This window comes from Fundulus heteroclitus, chromosome 8, assembly GCF_011125445.2.
Source record: "Fundulus heteroclitus isolate FHET01 chromosome 8, MU-UCD_Fhet_4.1, whole genome shotgun sequence".
Classification (NCBI taxonomy): domain Eukaryota; kingdom Metazoa; phylum Chordata; class Actinopteri; order Cyprinodontiformes; family Fundulidae; genus Fundulus; species Fundulus heteroclitus.
This window is the reverse complement of record NC_046368.1, coordinates 28,945,868-28,965,453: the sequence shown is the minus strand read 5'-3', so window position 1 is coordinate 28,965,453 and position 19,586 is coordinate 28,945,868. Positions and strand designations below refer to the sequence as shown.

Sequence of the window (19,586 nt, the reverse complement as noted above, 5' to 3'; positions counted from 1 at the left end):
TATTTGATTGTACATGCCGATTTATTTTTTTATTTTTTTCATCCACAAAGTGAAATGTGTCCAAAATAATATTTACTGTACTTTCTCCTCCACACCAAGTTTGATCAGTTTCATATTTGTAGAGAGTAAGACCTGGAAGGATCTACTTCTGGAAACAACAGCTGTGTTTATTTCTACTCTTCCTGGAAGGTGACCTAGTCTTCATTCTTTACTTGTGGGAGCAGGGTGGGCTGAGAGAATTAGTTTAACAGCAGCTGATTTGGCCCACTAGAAGGCAGGACATCCAGCGCATTCACACGTTTCAAAACTGTTCCCTGGGAACATTTCTGTATATTTATACCTTTGGTAGGGTATTCAGTCAGAGTACACATTGCTTTAAAAGCTCACTTCACAATTCTACTTGCTACAGATTTCTAAGATGACTACTAAAGTTTATTTGACCTCAGGTTGAACATCTGGGGAGTCCAAAATGTATTTTTTTTTTCAAGAAACCATATTTTCCTTGAGCTTCGTTATGCTGGAAAATTTGCAGATCTTCAACAAATTGTGTCTGCGTCGTTTAGAAAGTTGCTCCCCCAGCACTTTGAAACCCATCCGTGAACTTCCTGGTGGGTTTTCTCGAACAGAAATGGCTTCTTTGCTGCCCTTCCTGTCACAAGCCCATTGTCCTAAAGTCTCTGTCTCACTGGGCGAACAGACACAACAAGAAGTGAATCAAGTTCAGCTGGTGGTCGTGGATTAAGAAACAAAGCAGTCATCATTCCTTTTAGTTGCATATTAAATCTTTTATTCATTAATGCTTGAATCCCAGCATTAAGATTTCTTCAGCGCTACAACAACAAAAAATTGTCTCTTAAAACTGTGAAAAAAAGTCAGTTTTGACCCCTTGGATATTTATTGCATCTGTGCCATATTTCTTAAAAATAATGACAACGTAATGTATTTGCTTAGAAAGATTCATATTAAAACATTTTACACAAGTATTAATCCCTCTGAAATATAAGTTATGTTTTAGAGAGGAAATGACAGTTTCTGAAATTTCTTGACTCGCCTCTCGGTGCGAACATTGATAGCTTTTGGGGGAAGTTTATCATGAATTAGAAAGAAAAATGTTGGCTGAACAGAAAACCAAATGTCAGAGTTGGAGAAATACTTTGGAGATTATATATATATATATATATGTAAATGTGAATGTACTTGCGCTGTGAATTTATTTTATAGAATTGTCTTGGCAGAAGGTCTAAAAAAGGTACAGCTAATAAAAACTGCTTTCTATAGGAGCCATCAATTTACCACTAGTTAAAAAAAAGTTTGATAAATGCCATCCATGTTAGAGTATTTTCAATTTGTCCATTATCTAAAATTGAATAGTAAATGTAAAACATTTTGACAGGAATAACCAGCGGAGTCTTCAATCTCGTATTGAAGCTAAGCCAACAAACGGGAAAGCTAGCTAAGAAGCTACAGCTCTAACGTTTACGTGTTAAACCCTTTCAATCACATAGCTCCTTCAGATTCATCCCAAAGTTGTCAATTCAATTTGTACGAATAAATAAAATCAAAAGCTAGCATTCCTGCAGCTAACTAGGCCAAATTCTTGCGCGGTTATATTTCGTATACTGGCTTATTATACTGGTAGGTTTTTTTGGTGTAAAATAAGTGTTTTCTGCTGCATTTCAGCAACTGCTGACTGTTAAATGTAGTTTCTGTCTTCAGAAGGCAAATGGCGACACATTTCTAAAGTCAGTCTAGGTGCTTCTCTCCATTTTCAGTGATCTTACGCTAAGCTACATGTTTACTGCTGTAGCTTGAGCCAAAGTAAACTACTGATCTGAATAATTAAGTTGATTTTCCATAACTCTCTTCTTGAGGAAGGAGCCCTGGGGTCCGTCTATATTAAAGATCTACAACATAATGACAGTACCATAAGAGCAATAAGGAAAAAGGGAAAGCTAAGAGAAATGCACCCTCTTGAGGAAAACTCCTTTTCATTATTAAATAGCCAGTGAGATTGTTGATTTCCTTAGAACTTTACAAACATAACACTGACACTGTTAGTTGAATAACTTAACGTATGCAACAGAACCTACAACGAATGTAACATATAGACCCAGGTTTCTTTATCACTGCACAACAAATGTGACTTGATCCGCTGTTAGAGAAATATTGGAACCCGAACAAACGTAACATTTCACTCTCCGAGTTTGGTTTTCCTACATTTGAAGACACCCTTTAGTTTGAGAAATAATTAAAAAGCTGTTGACGGTATCCCAAGATCTACATAAAAATCTGTTATCATTTTAAACTTGTTTAATACTCCTGTTGATTTTAGCCATCAGGAAACATTGATTCATATAAATATCATGACATTTCTTTTTTAAGTACATATATGGGGAAGAAAAAACCCAGAATGAACTCATATTTGAGAAAATTTACCATAATAATAGCAATTTAAAATTCCTGAAGGTAAAAAAAGAATGCTAAACAAAGCAGCTGCTAGTTCTTTGATCAAGGCGCTGGCAGAACTCTGCTTACAGTATGCATTAAATTAGTACAAAAATAGGGATGGAGATGTTAAAAAAAGGTCAGCTTTACATGTAAAACATCTAAGCATCGAGAATACCCCACATAAAAATTCATGGAGCTTTTAGTTCATACTGAATTCATTCATGCGCTAAAAAGTTTAAATTCTCTAGTTTTATTTGCATCCAATTAAGTTTATTTGTACCAACTTACGTTATTCTTAAACTCTCTATAGTCTTCCTATTGCTCCTTCCCTCTGAGAAGGTTGCCAACAAGCTTTTCTTACCCATCTGTAAAACACATAACTAGCTAGGGGGGAGTAAAGTGTACAATGACTTGGGAGTGTGTCCCGTTTTATAGTTTAGTTTAGACACGCCACTGCTGGCAGTCTTCTCTTAGGAACAACAAAAGGACTGAAAGCTTTGACTTTAGTACCTCCAATGCTCAATGAGCCGATAACGTCTGGTCGTTAAAACCAAACGTGTCGTCTGTAAAACTTATCTGTGGCCTAGATCAAAAACTGTGGATGTTGATCATTGTTTCTGCAAAGCCTCTGGTTCCTGGTAAATGTCGCCCTCCTTAGACAACATAGCAGACTGAGCCAAACAGAACAAACCCAGCTTGACACCCTTTTATCTCTTTCACATCTCGTCATGTTACCACCACCAACTTCAATGTGTTTTATGGGGATTTTATGTGACGACGCACGTTAGGCGCTACGTCAAACCTTTTAGTGGCGTACAAATCAGGAAGCAGGAGGAAAACGAAAGACAGTTTACAATATTTTTTTTTACAACTAAAAGCCTAAAAAGTAAGGTGTGGCTTTGTATTCAGCCCGCTTAATTCTGATACCCCTAAATAAAATCCAGCTGTTTTGTTTTCTGGGTGCAGAGGTTTGTTAGAGAACATTAGAGAACAAAGGGCATCATGAAGAGCGAGGAGCACAGAGGGAAGGTCGGGGAGACCGATCAATGCAGGGTTCGGTTATAAAACGGCATCCAGCCACTGAACGTCTCACAGAGCTCTGTCCCATCAATCAGCCAAAAATGGGAGTCTTTTGCAATTCCAAACACGGCCGTGCATCTAAGCTGGCCCTAGGTAACTCTGGAGGAGCAGCGGAGATTAGATGCTCTCATGGGAGAATCTGTTGGCTGGAGAACTATTAGCTGTGTACTCCACCAATCTGGTTCTTATGGAAAACAAACATGCGCCGTGTGAGGGAGACCGCAAAGATGCAGAAGAGTCTCCTCCTGTCAGGTGATGCCAAAAGAGAACGTCTACAAGGTGAAAGATGGTGGCGGCGGCATTGTGCCGTAGGCCGGCTGAGAGCAGCAGGGACTGGGAAGCTGGTTGGAGCTAAACAAAGGGCAACCCTGGAAGGAATCGTGTCGGAGGCAGCTATAGAGACAGCTTCCACCTTCCAGCAGGAACACGCCCTGAAACGTACAGCTACAGGGAACCCTGCAGGGGGTCAGATCATTTGAATAGTCCAGTCAGAGTACAGAACCAAACAATCCAAATTCACTGAGCTTTACCTCCTTTTTTTTTTTTTTTTTTTGCATAGAATAATCACAAATGTCAGCTTCTGGATTTGCAAAAGGTAGAGACACCCCAAAAAACACTTGTAGCCAAAAGAGTCAGAAGCACACCGCACTTTTCAGACTTTTATTCCTGAAGGGAAAAAAGTTATTGCCCCTTAACTTGATGCACTACTCCGTCTACCACATAAATCCCAATAAAAGACATTAAAATGTGCCGTTTTAATGTGAAACGGTGCGTTATGAATAGTTTTCCTTTAAGTATTATTAATTGGAGGGGGGGGCAGTGTATCGGCTAAAGATCTGTAGATATTTAATCAATCAAATCTTAACAGACACTTGCATTCAAGCAGTTACAGCAGAAGACTCTACAAGAATTCGCAGAAATTCTTGTATTTTATCACTTTTTAAATTCAAATGTGAGCCTCGTCTTTGATATTAAAAATACATCATTATCTAAAAACCCCCCCAAAAAAGGAAAGACATACATTCATACTGGGCATTTCAGAGTTGGCACAAGCTTGCTTTACATTTCGTTTTTTCACCAAAACATTTTTGCTTTTAATAAAAAATGCCAACTGAACCAGGATATGGTTAACTATTGGGCGCCGACTAACAGCGACAAACGGTTCCCGTGACTGACGTCCACTTGAGCAGAATATATTTCGTAGAAAGACATTTTACCGTGGATCTTATGATGCTTGTGGATCCAAATGGGGCTTAAAATCCATTCAGGGGAAGTATTGCTAAGTATCTAGGGAGAAGTTAAGAAAAAAAAGCCGTATAAAAAAACGCTGAGCATTAACTACCGCCTGCATGCTGTAGAGGCATTGGTCTTCAGGGAGTACAAAATGTACAAAAGAAATGTGCTGCAACACAACCAGAATGTTTCAGACACATATAAATAAAAGTACACAGGCCCCTCTGACGAGGCAGACGGACCTTCATTGAAATGTGATCGGTACCCGGTCCACCCCACCACCTAACACCCCCCCAGCCTCCTCAGAAGGGGCACACATTCTGTTTCTAAGGCAACGTGTCCGCTAGCTAGAAGAAACAAGTGTTGCTGACCGCGTCCCGTCAGTATTTGAGCCAGGGGTGGGCAGCGATGGAGGCTTTGCTGCGGTCCCCGTAGTCGTACAGGAACTCCTCGCCTTTGTCGATGTCCCGGGAGGCGACGAGGATGAGGTGAGGGACTCCGTTGATGTCGTGGAGTTTGGTTTGGCAGTTCCCGTTTTTGCTGTGGTTTATCAGCCGGCCCATGCGACCCGTCTCTTTGGTGGCGTCCACGCTGCCGCACCAAGAAACACAAACCAGTCCCACATCAGTGCTCCGGCATCATCGGGAGAAACCTGAATATCGCTTCAGTTTAAGCCCAGGGGGGAAATGCTTTTTCACCACATGAAGTCAATTTGACAGTTTTGATTAGAGGTGATATTTTAATGCCGTTTATCCTTTTGTTTGCTTTACAAACAGGAAGTAAACAGTTGTGCAGGTAAGAAAAAGAACATGCAGCATGACCAACATCCCCCAATGATCAGAATTATCACTAGCATCCTTATTATTTCCCTTATGTTTGTCAGTATTATTTAATCTTTTTCTTACTTAGATGTATTTAGTACTTTTCTTCAATTCTAATTATATTATTTTTATTGTTTTGATAAATGTTTCTATTATGGTTTTTAAACTATCGTCAAGTTCCAGTACTGCAATGGCCCAAAGACTCTCTCTCTCTTAAGCCTCCATCTGATCCAGGATTTTAATCAGGGAAATTTTAAAGGTATATTATATTTTAACAATTAGTTTCACTTAATTTAAAAGACAAATTTAAAACGCCCCCCCCCCCCCCCCCCCCACCAAAACAAAGACTCTAAAGACAAAACATTTTCTGTTGTGTAGGACTGACACTTTGGATTATTTGCTGATTCCTGTGTTCTGTCTACATGAATCATCTTGCTAGTTACTAAATCCTTAATATAAAATATCTGTTGGCCCATTTAACATTTATAAAAAGGCTTTTTGTGCAACTTTGGACAAAAATCCCCATAAGATCATTTAGACAGTGCTAGCTCACAGCAAACTAAAGGCATCATATAGGCTGAATTCATTTAGCCACAGTACAGTGAGCACATTTTGGGAATCTTAAGAGCATAGATGAAAGACTGATATCCTACCAGTATGTTTTGCAGAGGTACTGGAAGTAGTACATGTAGCACCCGGTGGCGGGGTTTTGAGCGTACTCTGCCTCCCTCTTCTTAGCGTCGGTGATCTGCAGCAGGTCGCCGTGGTACTCCACGATGTAGTCGCCTTTTTGGAAACACCGAGTGGCAAACACCGCCCTGCCCTTTCCTTCTATGTGCTGAACCTACAAACAGGAATGTTCTCCGTGATGACACACGCCATGCACTTTTTAACACCAGCAGCTACATTTGGTAATACGTGTTTTTTCCACATTAAAGGTGAAACGTGAAAGGCCATGTCATGAAAAGAACAGGATGACAGCTGCACCTGCACGGAAAACCTGTGTGCAAATAGCTGCGTGAAGCTTTTCTGCAGACGTTAGAAAACAGAAAATTTCATCCTACCTCCATTCCCTCCTCGATCCCATTGGTGATGAGATCGTCAATGAGCTTCTTTTGCTCCCACTGGTGAGGCAAGGATAGACAGGTTTATTTGTTTACTACCATTCATCCACATGGCAACACAAATGAACAAAGACATTAAAGACATAAAACACATCAAAAGAACAATAGTAGGACTTTTCATATGAAAACCAAGAAATATTAATGGTAATTTCAAACTAATGAACAGCAATGAGCTTCTGCACATCTCAGGGTAAGTACTGCCTCCGCTCTGTGACCACAGCGTAAACAAGTCTCTAGACCTGAGGGGTCCCCATGGTTCACCAACTCTGACATATTTAGGCCAAAAACCATTTGTTCCCTCATGGACTATGGACAAGATTTTAAAATGTGCTGTTTTAGAAACAGAGAGTCATCGCAGAGATTTAAGGACTGGCGTAACTTGAGCCATTTTCCTAGTATTGGTCAGGACTCTGGCTGACTTATTATTTTGTAGACTTGGAGGTTCATAATCACAATGATTTAACCTACTGAAAATCAAAACAAGTGGTGGTAGACTGATAAAGTCACAAACTTTGTGTAGTTCAAATAAAGTGCATGATGACATGCTTTTTATCTGCTCTGCACTCTTTAGCCTCATCGAGTCGAATTTAGTTCTGATTTCTAAAAAACAACAACTTCCCTCCTTTTTTCATTAAGTTTGACAAAAGTATTAGACTTTGGAAACGCGGACTCAGTGACTGTAGAGGATTATGTGACGTTAACTAGAAGTAGAACATGGAGCATAATTATGAACAGGAAGGAGAACAAAAGATCGTGGACAGTTTCCACAAACCCAAAAGTGTTTTTAAATGTCTTCTACCCCGTTGGTCAGGAGTTGAAACTGATGTAGCAGCTAATCCCCGTTTCTCTTTAGAGTCAGAGCAGCATCTCCTTACCTTCAGTTCTGTTTTACTTTTTCTTGAGCTCCGTCTTATTGGATAAAAGTCCGTAACTTTTCGGTTCTGAGAGTTTTTCCCTCCTTCCCTTTAGGGGAAAAAAAAAACACAAAAATATAAAACAATGAATAATTTGTCACCCACTATAACATTGTTTACATCTTACATACTTAGAACTGTTACCTTTGCTCACAACTCATTCCTAACATAGAAAACACTGGACTGAACAGAGCAACAAAAAAAAGCTCAACTGCTCTCCCCTGAAACAGAAAGCTGGGACCACAGCAGACACCCCCAGTTTTTCTGGGATGGCTTCAACTACTGGAGAATTTAAGAGCACCATGATGGGATTAAGCATCGTTGACTGATTAATGGGCTATCTGTTGGGTCCGTTTGACTAGAGCTCCGCCAATTAATCTACCAATTGATGGGTTACACATGCACATTTAACATTTTAGGACGAGTGGTGCATTGTTCATCTTTGGCAAAAACAAAACTAACCTTTTTTGTCCATTTTGAAATATTTGTATAAGTTAATACATTTATTGTGAGTTTTGGTCGTTTTGAGTTTGATTTACTTTTTTTTTTTTAATCACTCATTTAAAAAAGAAAATGATGATTATTTATATTATCATTGCAGTTTTAGACTTAAAATTGACTCCCTCAACCTGTTCAACAACAACAGCTAAAGAAAACAGCAAGCAAGGCTAATCCATGGTGATGTGGTGAGTTTGGGTTTTCTAGTTCCTCGTCGCTCATTTTCTGTTTCGCAATGTGATGGGAGAGTCTTTTATATAAATTTACCAGGCCTCTGTCTGCGCCAATATTGAAAACGTCCTTTCTCTGGCTCATAGACACCAAATAATGGCTTTGTTGAGGAAAAATAGGGGTAACAAGTTCCCGAGTAACAAGTCTTTATCACCAACAAGTCAGCTCAACTCTTTCCCAGCTTCTTACCTGGCTAAACTGCATCGACTTGGACCATTAAATGTGACTAATTCACATTTTTTACTTTGAGGACTTGTTTAAAAAGGTAAATAGTTTGTGTTCGTAGGAGCACAGCTTTGGGTAATTGAAGGGATTTCCAACTAAAAAAGCTCAAAAACAATATAACATAGCATAGGTTTTAAAGGGGAGGTCCTGATCCGATTCAAAGTATTCACCTGATCAAGGTACTTTAAAATTTTCATCTCAAAGTCTCTGATAAAAATTTGCTCTTACGGTTCACCCAGAATAATGAGGAATCCAAACTATTTGAATCTTTTTTGCTTATAAACTGGATTCCCTTGTTGTCGTTTGTTTCTATTGAAAGGTTTTCCAAGTAAACCTGTTTTACAAATCTAGTCCAGCTCTGACAAGTCTAGAAATTGCAGTTTTCATCCTGGTCTTACGGTGATTGTGATCTGAGTCATTTTAAACCAGTTGATCAAATGTAGAGCAGATTTATTTGAAAACTAGAGTAAAACAGCCCCTAATTTTAGCATTGAATATTGCTACATTGTTTCATTGAATATTGAAACAGATAAACCATGTCATTAGCAAACATCCCTATTGTACATCCCTATTTTATAGAAATTAGTTTATAGTCCTGGGAATAACTATGCAACGTTTCCATATTCACTTCAGCTCATGCTGTATGTAACTGAGATTTGTTTCTTTACTAATTTTGTGCTTTGGGGGGAAAAATAAAGAAAACAACCAGCGACTATTTTAAATCCTTTCACATTCTGTGCATTCTGCTTCCTGCAGTGTATTGACTTGAGCTATTTAAGTGTTTTCCCAAACATAATTGCTGAAAAACACATTGCTTAAATAATTCATATATAAAATTGCTTTTCAAGAAACACAAAAAGCTGTTAATTTATTAGTATACCGCAATGTGACCCCTCTCTGCGTTGCCCATAGTTTGCCCAAAGACCTACGGGTCGGACCATGTTATTTCATTAGTACAATGATCGTATGACATTCCAATGCAGCATAAGCAGGACATGCGTACGTTCTCCTTGTGGACTTCTTCCCCAGGACTTTGGCCCGAGCCCCCCTCCTTTGGTTTCCGTGGTGCGCGCCGCCATTTTTGTTGTTACCGTGGAGGTAAGCGTGAGATAAGCTGTTGCCGAGGGGCATGGGACTCTCATGAGGGGGGCGAAGGCAGCTCTGCGTGCAGAAGAGCTGTGGAAGCGTACGCTGGCTGAAGGTGCTACCCGTCGCCGTTAAATCCAGTTTTGGGTCTCTTAGCGTGGCGCAGATGGGATCTGATGTCCTGCCTGTGTGGAACGAGAGAAATAAAGAGCGCATGAAGACAAACATGTTGCTCCCATATCAGCTGATTAAAACTTTTACAAAACAAGGACAAAAATTATTAGAAGCAGTAGCCTGTTTGATCTAGCAATGCCTATAAGAGCTATTCACTCCCTTTTGAATATTTCATCTTAAAAACTATAAATGGTCAAGTAAAAACAGATTTTTACAAAGTAATATCAAAAATACAATATTTGAATATTTCTTCCCTTCAGGTCAATATTAAGTCGATGGATCTTCTGGTACAATCACTAAGCCTGTGTGTAAATCTGGTTTGGCACGTATGGCGCTGCAGTTTTCCTCCCTTCTTCCTTAGAAAACAGCTGAAACTCTGTCAGGTTGCTCTGGGATTCAGCATCAACGGCTCTTTTCTAGTCCAGCCATAAAGTCTTAATGGGATTCAGACCTGGGCTTTGATCTGGCCTCTCCAGAACCTTCTCCTGGTTGGACCATTTCTGTGTGGCTGTATGCTTGGGCTCGTTACGATGGAAGATACATCTCCTCTAGAGCCGTGGTTCTGACTAAATCACATTATCCTCTAGAATAGGACAATGTGTTTCTGCATTCATGTCCTCCCAGAGCCTGATGCTGCCACCACCGTGCTTCAGGGTGGAGACGGTGTGTTTCTGCATTCATCTTCTCCCAGAGCCTGATGCTGCCACCGCCGTGCTTCAGGGTGGAGACGGTGTGTTTCTGAAGATGTGCTGCGTTTGCTAATCACAGCGTGTGGTCTGAGGACCAAAAAGCAGAAACCCCTTTCTGACTGGATCCTCCCACATACATTCAGCTGAATCTTTTATTGTCTCATTCTTCTATGTGTACAGCTGGAACTGTTGAACAACGAGGAATTAGACTAAAATCCATCTGATTTCTAGTAAGCAGGAACTTTTTTTGGGAGCCCCCTCCGGACTTATTCTCAGTGATCATTTCTCTCAGAGGCTTGGAGCGTCCTTTTGTCTTCATGTCGTTGGAGCAGAAACACTAACGATCCAGAGACACAATCGTTTTTACACTTCAGCCATCAAAAGCTCTCAGGGAATCTCTGTTTCACTGACTGAGGCCCTGCTGGCCTCAATTAGCTGGACTTCTGTTGAACGAGGTCCGTCCCTTTAAAGGGGTTTAATATCTATACATTCATTCTCTTTATATATTTTTAGTTGATATACATTTGCTTGAAAAAATGTGTTTCCATGTTGACTTTATATAAGTTTTTTTCCCTCTCATCACAAATGTCAAATATTACTGATCATTTCCAAAATGCTGAAACATCTAAAGGGTGTGAATACTTTATAGGTACTGTATGTGAAAAGTCTAGACGTATATCAGCTCATCAGCCGGACACCAGGCAGAGAAAAAAGATGCTGACCGTCTGCCTGACTTGGAAGGTCGTGCTGCGGGGCGCCGGCGGGAGAGCTCCCCCCCGCCTGTGTCAGCCTGACGCTCGTCGTCTCATCGTGGACGGCCGACTTGGGCTTGGTGCAGGTTAACACCGTCACCGAGTGAGAGCTGCAGACGATGTCCTGTGGAGGGAGAGTCAGTTAGTGCTCCTGCAGTTAACAGGAAAGGAGGAGGTCACATAGTGGAGGTATAACTGCATGTTTTTGCTACACAGCCCATGAAAATATATTGTCTCTATTAACTCATTTTCACTGTACCCTCAGGTTTGTGTGAATGTTTTTTCTTTAGTTTGGAAGTGACTCCGGGGTAAAACGGCCACCTTGGTGTTTGACTCTTTCCCTCCTTCATTCTCTGCTTCCTTTCTAGTCTGTTAACTGTAAATAAAGGCCACCAGCACAATGATAAAAAAAAAAAAAAAAGGCTTCACTTCACAAATGTGGATCATTGTCACGTCTTAAGCTAAAAGACAAAGTGCTATTTGTGCTTAATGATAGTTATCAATCCAGGGAAGGAGAGCGGTTTCCAGTCCAACTAACCAAGGCTGTACACTGGTAGGCGATGTTAAAATGTATTCAGTAAAGAATAAAAGAGCAACAGTGGCACCCTGTCCATAGTTAAAACAGCAGGAAAAGGTTTCCTTCATGACAAATAATCCAATCAAGAACCCCCTCCTCCAAAGTCCACTGGTGGACTCCCGCCTGCTTCAGTCCAATCTGCTGCATGCAGCTCAGAAGCACTAAAGAGGGCCTGAATGACCCAATCTGAACCTGGTCCGACCGCATTCCACCCGGGGAACACACGACCGCAGACGGAGAGCTCCACAAACAGCCGAGAAACGTAAACAGACACGGCGACGGCCAGATAAAGCAGCTCAAACAAGGAAGTCCATCATACCATGATGCTCCAGATCTCAGCCGGTCACCGCCTAAAAGACAAATCCTCTGGGTAGACCCGACTTTCTGTTTCCACCGGAGACCCGAACCACACCGGCTCTTTAAATGAAGGCGCAGCCTGCAGCTCAGTTTCATTTTCACCGTTTCTGTTTTGAAAAGGAATCCAAGCACATGATGGTGCTCCGTTGTATATTCTGCTTTTATATCCCAGCACAGAGTTCTAGTCAGATACTGCCTTGCTTGCAGCAGATCATTCTGGGTCAGGTGTACTTTCTGAAGTAATGCCATTTATCTCCTGTCAACATTTTAGAGGAGCACGGCCAAAACTAGCTTGTTTTATCTGTCACAGCTGAACCCGCCATTCAGAAAAATAAGCAGATGCACTAAACTGCCTTTTCTTGGCCGAGTTCGGATTTTCTCTGTCATCAGACCTACAGATTTCTATTTTTTTTTTATTATTCTATGGACAATAACACAGTGGCATAATGTTGAATCCAACAGAAAGTGAAGGAAATAAATTTTACAACCAAATCAAAACACCTGCTTTTGCGCTGCGAATGGATCGCATGGTTTATAAACAGCAGAAATAATAACGCATTAATTTGCATAGCGCTTTCACTTAAATAATAAAAACACTGGCAAGAGTGCACATGTAATTTGAAAGCAAAAACCCCAAACTCAGCAGGAAAATAAGAAGAGCAACAATGACATCCTTGAAATAATAAAAAGATCGATCTTTAGATGGAAAAAAGGTGGAAATTGTTAGTTTTTGTGCATTTGATGAGTCGGGAGTAAAGATTGGATTCTTCTGTATCTGATGACCGACCAGAGCAGATCGCCAGGTGTATGTAAAACAAAAACAGGACTATATAGTTTGTTTTGCTCATTTGATTTTATTAGTAGTTGTAGATTGGAGTAATTAGCATCTTTGACTGCCACTGATAGATCCCCCTCCCAATGAAGCTTTTACATTAGACTCATCTACATCAATTTATTACTGTAGTGCCAATTCACAACAGTCCTTGTTCTTTCCACAGACATTCAATAAAGCACCATCTATATTTCTCTATACAGTAACCCTTGACATCATAGTATTGCTAACAGTAACACTATAATAATAGTAACAGTAATGAAATAGATAATCTTTTCAAGGCCAGTAAAGAAGATTCTTTTGTAGAGTGATTTCGACTTTATTAGCTTTAAATCCACAGTCATGGTTTGTCACCACAGACTGAAACATTAGATTAGAAACTCCCGTTTCTGAAAAAGAAAACAAAAGTTTGAATGTTTTTTGGTGTTTATTTGCGGGTTTAACCAGGATACGGGCTGTTTGTCCGTCTAACGAGTCAATACGTTTTATTTCTTTTTAATTCATGAAGTAGTGGCTTTGTGTGATCTGCACAGCCAACCTCGCTGATTAGTCACATTGCTCTCCTTTCTACTTTAATTAAAGGCCGTAAAGTAGGTGTTTAATCACTGCGCCGTAGATCTCTGCACAATAACTGAGGTAAAACTGTTTGGCTTTATTTAAATCCAAAACCTTTATTCTCTATTACCTAAAATGAAGTTTCCAACTGACCGCATCATCAATAACACCCAGACATTTGTTTTAAGGAACGCTATCGATGTTTTACTCCATTTAGCTGTATTTTAACTTGTATTTTAACTTGTATTTGGGCTTCAACATAACGGTACTCGCGTTTTGGTTAAATTCAAAGACACCGTGTTTCCATTGCCCCACACGTTTCAGCGTATCCAAGCACGTTGATAGAAAACTGAGTGGAAGGAAGAAGTGTAGCGGGAGACACGGATTACAGCAGCCCTAATAGTATGGTCACACTAAATCCAGTCAGCATTTGGTTTTAGTTGAAGGGGTAAGAGTTAGTTATCATGGTTACAATTAGCTTTCTACATGAGGTGTGACACAGCAAAGCATTTATGAGGAGGACTGAGGGTGTAGGGGTCTGAGAATGACCAACACCCTAGTTTATTCATCCCAAACAACCTTCTATGCCAACATAGCCATCCCCTTCACGCCTCACACCTCTCCACCCCCCCTAGAAACTACAGATGCACACGGGACCATCGGCAAAAAGTACAACTCTGTTTAACAGGTCGATGTTTTTCTCACTGATTTCAGAAAGTGAAACTGAAAGATCGACGGCACACAGTGTGAAATGTTTCAAGCCTTTATTTCTGGTTACTTTGATGATTACGGCTTAGAGATAATGAAAACCTAAAAGTCAGTGTCTTGGAACATTAGAACATCATTTAACACCATTTAAAAAAAAAAAAAAACATTTTTAATGTTTTTTTTTTTTTTTAATTTCCTTTTAAAAAAAGAGAGAAAAAAAAAGGGAAGACTGCTGACTTGAAGTTATTCGTTGACACCCATCACAAGGAGGGTGAGCCACAACAGCTCTTTGCTAAAGAAGATGTTTGTTGAGTGATTTATCCAAGAAAAGCAAGTGGAAGGAAGAAGTGTAGCGGGAGGCGGTGCACCAGCAACACGGGTAACAGCGGCCTTGACAGGACTGTCAAGCTAAATCCAGTCAGGAATCAGGGGGAGCTTCACAGAGAGTGGACTGAGGTGGAGTCAGAGCTTCCAGGGCGACACAGGAATCCTACAGACAGGCTACAGGGGATACCTTCCTTGTGCCAGTCCACTCCTGAACAGACAACATCTGAAGCATCTCACCTGGGCAGATAGAAAAAGAGCCCGACTGTTTCTCGGTGGTCCAAAGCTCTTGCTTCAGATGGTCCCACAATCTGGATGAAGAGTGGAGAGTCTCAGTATCCACGTTGCTTGAGGCCCAGAATGAAGTTTCCACCATCAGTGATGAGTCGATGTGGCACGCTGGTGTCGGTCCACGGGGTTTTCTGGAGCCCATCGTCGACGCGGCCATCTACCAGGAAATGGTCATTTTCCAGCAAGACTTGGCATCCTGCCCCGTACCACCAAAGGTACCAAAAGCTGGTCCAATGAGCGCGGTTTCTACTGTTCTCGACTGGCCAGCAAATAGCGAACGCATGGAGTGCTGTGGAGAGGAAGATGAGAAACGCCACCAGACCCAACAGTGGACATGACCTTAAGGTCGCCATCGAAGCGATCTGGGCTTTCTGAACAGCTCAGCAGGACCGCAGGCCGGTCACCTCCATGCCACGGTGCGTTGATGCAGCAACTAAAGCTAAAGGAGCCCCAACCGAGTGTCGAGGGCATACTTCTCAAATAAAGCAGCGAAACTTAGTGAACCAAAACACACACAAAAAAATCCATGAACCGACAGCTCCTGTTTCGATGGACCTCGCTGAGCATAAGAAATCAGATTAGAAATGTAGCAACTTATTTTTGGACCAATAAATGCTAAAAAAAAAAAAAAATCTTGCCAATCCCTAAATTTTCTGTTGGACTTCTGGATCTGAAGCACATTTCTTTTCTTTCTTTTAGAATAGATGATTTAAATAGGCCGATCAAACTTATGTGGACATCACCGCAGCGTACCGCCACATGCCTTATGGAGCAGAACCGCCATCAGGTTGGAGTTCTCTCCCCTGGCAGAGATCCCGTGTATTTAATTTATGCGACTCACTTTTGCCCATCTGAACCCGCCCAACACCGTTTATTGCGATCATATATATTTTTTTACGAATCATTTCTAAATACATTTCTTAAAAGGAGCCAGTGTGGAGCTGGTCGGTAAGGCTGAGCTTTGTGTGGGAGGGGCTCCGGGGACGGGACCACGCTGGATCCACACCCACTCGCTCCACTCAGTCCCTTTAAACCCGCAGCAGAAGCCTCAAACGGGCCCTCCGCTCCAGCCTAGGCGTGTCTCGTCGTTAAAGGGCGAAACACCTTAAAACGGGACACGGCTGCTGCCTTCGGTCCTGTTAGACGCCGGAGATCGTGGTTCTGCCGCGGGCTGACAACCATGTGCCCCCCCCCCCCCCCTCCTCATCCCTCCCTCACTAGCCGACCAACTAGCCGTTAGCTCCGTAACAAAAAGCTCTCTTCTCCAGCTGCTGGAAACACAAACTTATGAGAAAAATAGGGCTGAACTACCAGGCCGCTTCTCGTACAGCCTCTAGGACACAAACACGCGTCACGGCCCTGACTCTGGATATGTGTCAGACACATTTCCCCCACTTTGGCTAGCTTTGTGTAACCTCTCGCCTGTGATGCCCAGACAGGCAAACTTACCCCGTTCATGTCCGAGTTGTTTTCGTGCCTCCCTGCTCGCCTTTCGGCTCACGTTTGGGAGGGGAGGGGGGCGACGGATACCCACTATGAAGCTGGCCTCAGCCCACTCCCACAGGCCGCGTTCTCCTGCCACGGCCGCGCAGGTCCACGGTGTCCTAATGCACTTCTGCTGCACGGGTGTTTGGCACCAGCTCAACCGATACGGCCCCGCTCCGCCATGTTGCTCTGTGCCTGGAAATGAATGACACTCAGGCGGAACGTCAGCGCCCCCTGTCGGCCCGCAGAGGCAATGTCGGTGTGTTTGGAAACGCGTTTGTTTACGTCCTGAACGCTTAACCCTTTAGCTCCCAAGCCCCGCCTGGATATTTTTTGTTGCTTATTTTAACTGTAAAAAAGCCATTAAATGTCCCCTGAGTAAATCATTTTGCCCACTTTTCTATAACAACCGGAACTTTCAATTTTTTAGTTATTTTATTATTATTTTTGGACAATTCACAGCCTGTTAAATGTTTACTCTACAACACTTTAATTAACTGTTTCTTCGGTAGTCCTGTTAGTGCAGTGTTCGTGGTTGTTGTATCTATTTACAATACGATGTTTATTCCTATTTTTTAGTTGGATTATTCAAGCGGAAGAACATAAAAGTAAAAGAAAACATAACTCGGAAAGAGAACCCATCCACAAAAATCCGAAGGACAAACTAATACTTGTGTTTGCTAAATACAAAATAATAAAACATAATGTCAAACGAAATAATCTGAGAAAGGTTACTCGTCGTGTATGTTAGACATGACAATAAAAAAAAGGCTTGGTGCAACTTTTCCCTTCTGAATCGTTAGTCAAATATCTTGTATTGACAGAAGCAACTGGAACAATTCAAAACCTTAAATATGCAAAACTGCAAAGCACATTTCTATGCCTGCAATACAAACAAATCTTGAGCTAAAAATGGAACGTGAATAACACAGATTTGCATTTTTATGTATGCATAGTTTTGAAAATTATTCTCACAGCTGACAATATACAGTCTGTTAAAAATTCTTAGTATTTTGACAATCTGTTTGTTTTCTTTTTTAGGGTTAGCTTTGTGGGAAAACATCTGTATACAGATTTATGCTGCTGTTTTGTTTCTTCTGTTCTCCTGGGCAGTTGCAACGAAATGTCGTCCAGATGTGTCTGATAAAGCTAATCTGAAAAACAATAAAGATAAACGCAAGTCTAAAACCTATTAGATAAAGAAGAGCATTCTCAGGTTTGTACTTCAGCACCACCCAGGGGCCAGTTAAGTTACAGCATTCAGACCCTTTATATCAGGCACCGCAAATCCATTTTCTTTTGTATATTACACAGACGCCACATTATACTATTCCAGCTCAATTTATAGAGCACTTTAAACACATACATGACCAAAGGACTGTACCGACATTAATTGAAACAGTAGTCATATGATACAATAATAAACTATCTCAGCCCTGCCCTCCTCACACAAACATGGTTGTGAAGTTTGCGGACCCACTGTAGTGGGTCTCGTTTCCAACAATGATGAGACCCACCACAGAGAGGAGGTCCACAACCTGACACAATGGTGCTCCAGGAACAACCTGATCCTGAACACCAGCCAGACCAAGTAGGTCATAGCGGGCTGCAGGATGTCCAGGAGGACAGAACACGCTCCTCTCAGCATACAGGGGGAGGTGATGGATTGTGTGCAATGTTTCCGGGCAGTCACGTTTCCTGTGGGTGGTGAGGTCAGCAGAGGGGATTGTGGGATGCCATCTACAAGATTTATGCCGCATGAGTCCAGAAAAGGGCCAGACATATTGCGACAGATTCCGGGCAATGCACTGTTTGTCCCACTTCCATCAGGAAAACGATTCAGGAACGTTAAATAAAAACCAATAGACTTTAAAACATCTTATTTCCCAAAGCTGTGAGGGCTATTGTCCCCTGCTGAGGACTATTAAACCACCAGCCCAGGTTATAATCTGTCACATGTTTACTTGCATTATCGCTCACATTCTAATGTCTTAGTAAATATCTGGTTGACATCAATACAAATTGCACAGTTGTTCAACTTTAAAATTTAAATCAAATGCACAGCATTTTACTATGTTCATGAGTGTAACAAACAATGGGGCAGCAGTGTTATATGCTCATACAACTGCACAGTAATCTACATCATCTTCAAGGGACTGCTATCTGTCTTTTGACTCAAACATGAGTCTCATTAGATGCAAAGGACTACTTGCATGCTTTAACTTCTCAAGAATTGTGTTGGTCAGTGTGTAATCAACTAAGTTCATGGAGAATAGAAAATGATGTCCTGTTGTTTCTGCATATTACGTGTAATCTGTGTTCATTCTGAGCCGTTGTCTCGGCAAAAATGTCTTTATAATAATACAGTGACAATAAAGATTCCTAATACTTGATCACATGCGTTACATTTGTATCAGACAACACAAAACATCAGTTTGGAAATTGTAAGGACAAACTTCCCATGAGGATTGTGGGGCAAAGGGCACAACATGTAATTTGACCTGCACATGTTTTTTTTTTTTTTTTTCTGTGTCACACAAACTACATCCCACAGAGTTAACCATCACATCCCTAAGGGGATCTCCACTCTTTTCTGAAGCCCCCGTAAGCATGACTGACTGATGCGATTTTGAACTCTGTCATCCCCTCAACATATTTTGTCTTAACTTGTTTTTCGCACATTTTTTTCATCACAGCTTAACCGTCGGGCTACAAAAATGCTATATAGATTTTATTTTTCACATTGTGTAAATTTTGTTCTATTTGATCTGGTTATATCTGCTGCAAGTCTGTTAGTTGATCACCACCTCAGATAATAAATGTACATAATAATTTTAATAATAATAATAATAATAATAATAATAATAATAATAATAATAATAATAATAATAATAATACAACTAATAATTACAAGAATAATAACGATAAAGATTATTTATAATAATAATAATAATATTAATAATAATAATAATAATAATAATAACATTATTATTATCATTATTATTATTATTTGAAGTCATAGTCATTGTAATCCTAGGTAATATTATACAATGTAATATTATACAAGTGTATAAGAAAAATAAAACGTAACTGAACATTATTACTAAAAACATAATTAAAAAAGGAAGAACCGAAAAAGGAAGACAACGAAGAAGAATCAACCGTCGTCACTTCCTATTAGG

The 19,586-nt window shown here is 40.8% G+C and overlaps 1 protein-coding gene across 1 annotated transcript; it reads right to left on the bottom strand.

Moving 5' to 3' along the window:
* Positions 1-764: 764 nt before the first annotated feature.
* kmt5aa (lysine methyltransferase 5Aa) lies at positions 765-16,630 on the bottom strand. The gene is made up of 7 exons (XM_012869639.3): positions 16,369-16,630; positions 11,246-11,399; positions 9,578-9,845; positions 7,582-7,669; positions 6,647-6,706; positions 6,236-6,426; positions 765-5,352 (listed from the first exon to the last, which is right to left on the bottom strand). Exons 1-7 carry the CDS (start codon positions 16,375-16,377, stop codon positions 5,142-5,144), a joined length of 981 nt encoding a protein of 326 aa, XP_012725093.1. The 5' UTR covers positions 16,378-16,630; the 3' UTR covers positions 765-5,141.
* Positions 16,631-19,586: the final 2,956 nt, after the last annotated feature.